Genomic DNA, 4140 nt, shown 5'->3' with positions numbered 1-4140 from the left:
CTGAAAAACAAACCAACAAAGAAATTTAATTTTGAACCAAAGAGCTGAATTTTCATCTAAAATTTTTAATCTTTAGACAATAAATGAATGTTTAACAAATTAAGCTAGAGTTGGAATTTCCATCTAAAAAAAATTAATTTTAACAAAAAATATAATATTTGATCTCTCAACCAGAAAAGATTCTAATTTTTAATAAAAAACAGTTGAGTTTAACTAAAAAAGACAAATTTTCTACAAAATAGCACTTAAATTTTTAATTCAAATAAAATAATTTTTAACTAAAAAGTTACATATTTGACAAACAAAAGAATGATTTTCGACCAAAAAAATACAAATCTTTAACAAAATACATCAACTATTCACGAAAAATTAAAAATTTTTAACAAAATATAATAATTTCAAACGAAATAGTTAAATTTTTCATAAAAAGATCTATTTTAACAAAGTAGTTGGACTTTTGAAAAAAAGCAACAAAAACTTTAAGCTTTCAACCAAAAAAATTTGTTAGCTAAACAGGAAAAAATAGGTCTATAAAATTGTTGACTTTTCAAGCTCAAAAGTGAAATTTTCAACAAAGCAGTTGAATTTGTTAAGCAGAGAAGATGATTTTTTAAACGAAATTGTTAAATTTTCAAAAAAATAATTAAATTTTAAACCAAAAAACGATGAAGTTCTTAACCAAAAATTTAATAGTAGACTTTTCAAACAAAAAGAATCAATTTTCAACAAAAAATAGTTGGTTTTTTATTAGGTTCTATTAATTCAGTTCGAATTTAAGTAGAAAAACGAGAAAAAACGAAAAGTCTACTATAAATAAATAGATCAGGGGGCGGGGTCAGAAAAAATCTCACTCTTGAATTTGATTATCGTTCATAGTCTCATCAACACACCCTATCCGAATTATAACGATTCTTTCCGAAAATGAATGATCAAGTTTTTAACACAATTTAATGCACACTCTCTGTACGATACATTTCGTCATCCTAAAATGCAACGCGTACGTAGGAAGACGTTTACGCAACTACCTATACTAGCCGAGTAAGGATTCTCAGTTTCATGCCATTTAGTTGAGAGCCTCACAGAGGCGTGTATGAATCACGACAATCAAGAAGAGCATTTGTCGCTATACCCTGCTATGTATATATAAACGCATGCCGCTGTACACTGACGATACTGTCAGAGGCTCAGTGCGAGTGTGAGAGCGAAATATGGAAAAAAACAGAGCGAACGAGAGAGAGAGATATAGGAGAGAGGGAGAGAACGAGGGAGATAGAGTGAGTGGAAAAAGGGAGAGAAGTGGAAGAATTGAAGGAGAGATAGAGAGGGAGGGGGTTTGAAAGAGTCAGTCATTGGGAAGGGCGAAGGAGAGATAGAGAAGAGGTAGCGTTACCCTGGAAGCGTCACCGTTAACCAGTTTTACGAGTTCACGCCGTGCAATAAGAAGTTATCACTTCAAAAGTTTAAAATTTTCTTTTTCAGAATGTATCACAGATGACCTGGTGCTAAGGAGGAAGGTGGAGCAACTTTAAAAATTGCATCCACCGGTTGGAGGGTTCAAATGCTGGGATGGAGATGAACGATACGGAAAGAAGCCTCAATGGCACGGATTTCAATCGAACATTCATACCGATTTTCACTGTTGATACAGATTACATCAAACAATGGTGAGTTAGGATAATACAGTTAATATTCAATAGAAGAACCCATACAACCTCCTATCTATCAGGGGCCATTCAAAAACTACGTCACGCTATACTGAAATTTTTTCACGTCTCCCCTTCTACGTTACAAATCATCACACAGAGCTTGAACCCACAGGGTGTTATTAAAAGTGTGAATACCCCTTTCCCTCTCCACCCTTAAGTCAAAATGTTGTTCTCGATTTCATTTGATAAACGCCAAAAATAAAACACAAAATATACAAACATTAAATCTTAAAAGACTTTATAACCCAAAGTACACTCAAAATCAAACCTACAAAGGCAGATTTCTAACCAAATCGCCGAACTCTTGAATAAACATAAATTAACTTCAACGATAAACAGTTGCATTTTTAATGAAATAGTGAAATTATTTAGCCAAAAAAACGAATGTTTTAGATGATTGTTAAATTTGCATCCAAGAATTTTCAAATATAAAACATGAATTTTTAATGGAAACAGATGAAGTTTCAAGGAAGCCTTTTAATTTTCAAAAAAAAAGGTAACTTCTTAAAAAATAGTCAAATTTTGAACAAAATAGTTCAATTTTGTAACCACATAGTGGAATTTTTAACCCACAAGGATGTATTTTCAGGCAAATTAGAAAAATTCAAAACCGATCGAGCAGTTGCATTTACAACTAAATACAGTGAAACTCTTACCTAGCCCTCCCTTCTATAGCCCTTTCGATAATTGACGCCGCACCGCAGGTTGGTATAACAGGAGCTGCCCGGGGGCCGCGGGGTCCGCGTTTGTCACTCAGACGAGCACTGAAGCGTGAACAAACAAAAACGAAGCGGGCTATAATGAGTTAGTTCCCACCTCCGTCGCCCCAAAATCGGCGCTATAGAAGAGCTTCGCTGCAGTTGAATTTTCAAGACAAAAGGGCGACTTCTCAACAAAATAGTTGAATTTTTAACCAAATACTTAAGTTTGTCAAGAAACCATAAGAGATTTTTTAGTCAAGAGAAAAAAATAATTTAATCCCAATTATTTAATTTTCAAACCAGAAGGCAAATTCTTTAGAAAACAGATGAATTTTCCACCAAATAGTTAAATTTTTCATAAAAATGTTAGATTTTTTAACCTCACAAATGAAATAGTTAAATTTGCAGTTTAAAAAATTGATTTTCAACAACAACATAAAACGAATTTTTAATAAATCAGATATATTTTGAACAAAATAGATGGATATTCAACAATTAATATTAGTTTTTCAAGAGGTGTTCAACTTTCCACCAATTAGTTGAATTTTTAATCTAGAAGAATGGTTTCTTCACAAAAAAAGATTGATTTTTAGAAAAATAGTTCAATCTTTAACCAACCTAATAAATGGTTAAACGAGTAGTTCAACTGTCAACCCCGTAGTTGAATTTTCAAAACTAAACAAAATTCTCAATCTAAAAATTACCAGTTCAATTGTAAACAAAAACTATCAATTTTCAACCAAAAGTAGAATATTTAAATTTTTTAGTTAAAAAGATTGACTTTTTAACCAAAAAATGAAGAAAAAAATTAACAAAATTGTTTAATCTTTAACCAAATAGTGAAAGTTTTAACGAAAAGAGATAAATTATTAAACAAAAATATAATGGTAAACTTTTCAATTAAAAAGAATTGACTTTTAACGAAAGAGAGTTGGATTTTTGTATTGGGTTCTATTCATTCAGTTCTCAATTAAAGCGCTGAAGCGAGAAAAAGGGGGAACTTTTTGAAAATGAAAAAAAGGAATAGAGAGTGTCATATAGGTTGAGACACTCTGGTTCATGCTTGTTAGGAACTAAATAAATTGTTATATCTCAAAGGGATTTTTCATATAGTGCAGATCTTTTTTTTCCCTCAACAATACAAAAATGCCGTTAAATGTATAGACTGGGACACGTTTTTTTAACACTTATACGCTTTTTTCACTATAAATAGTCTTTGAAGTAACTTTTAATTTTTAATAATCAAAATAATTCCACTTCATAACTCATGCGACAGACCTATGCCATTAAAATGTGCCAATATGCGTGCTGGTTTTTAAACTTGTAACAAATGTCAATCGGATTAAGTTGTGAAAATATTTTGAGCTAGAAATTGTAATTGCTAATTGCTATGTGAAACTCCAATTGATTAAATAAATATCTGCTAAAAAGTTCACTGTGGCGTTTTAAAATTATTTCTTAAACTTATTTTTTATGTTTTAAGAGTTTCTTAACCTACACTACAAAATTTTGTTTGGCAGATTAAAGCACATCCAGAAATTCGGCTGTAAATTTGTTTTAAATCGTAATTATCTATGTTTTGTTAAAAAAAGTAGGCTACTTAATAGACCCTCAAAAAACAAAACCCGTTCCAACCTTTACTACATTCCCCTACTTTTAAAAAGAGAAAAAATGGTTTCAAACGCACATCAAATTCTGCATTAACCCGTCATAATACATCACATGTAGTCACC

The 4140-nt window shown here is 31.1% G+C and overlaps 1 protein-coding gene across 1 annotated transcript in view; it reads left to right on the top strand.

The window, feature by feature from the left end:
- Nucleotides 1-1566: 1566 nt before the first annotated feature.
- Nucleotides 1567-4140, top strand: part of LOC117171678 (muscarinic acetylcholine receptor gar-2) — a 97166-nt gene continuing 94592 nt past the window's right edge. The window contains exon 1 of the mRNA XM_033359195.1: nucleotides 1567-1664. Within this exon, the coding sequence (XP_033215086.1) occupies nucleotides 1567-1664 (98 nt within the window). The remainder of the gene's footprint in view (nucleotides 1665-4140) is intronic.

This window comes from Belonocnema kinseyi, chromosome 4 (genome assembly GCF_010883055.1).
Source record: "Belonocnema kinseyi isolate 2016_QV_RU_SX_M_011 chromosome 4, B_treatae_v1, whole genome shotgun sequence".
Classification (NCBI taxonomy): domain Eukaryota; kingdom Metazoa; phylum Arthropoda; class Insecta; order Hymenoptera; family Cynipidae; genus Belonocnema; species Belonocnema kinseyi.
Note: the sequence above shows the minus strand (reverse complement) of the source record. Positions and strands in the feature narration are given on the sequence as shown.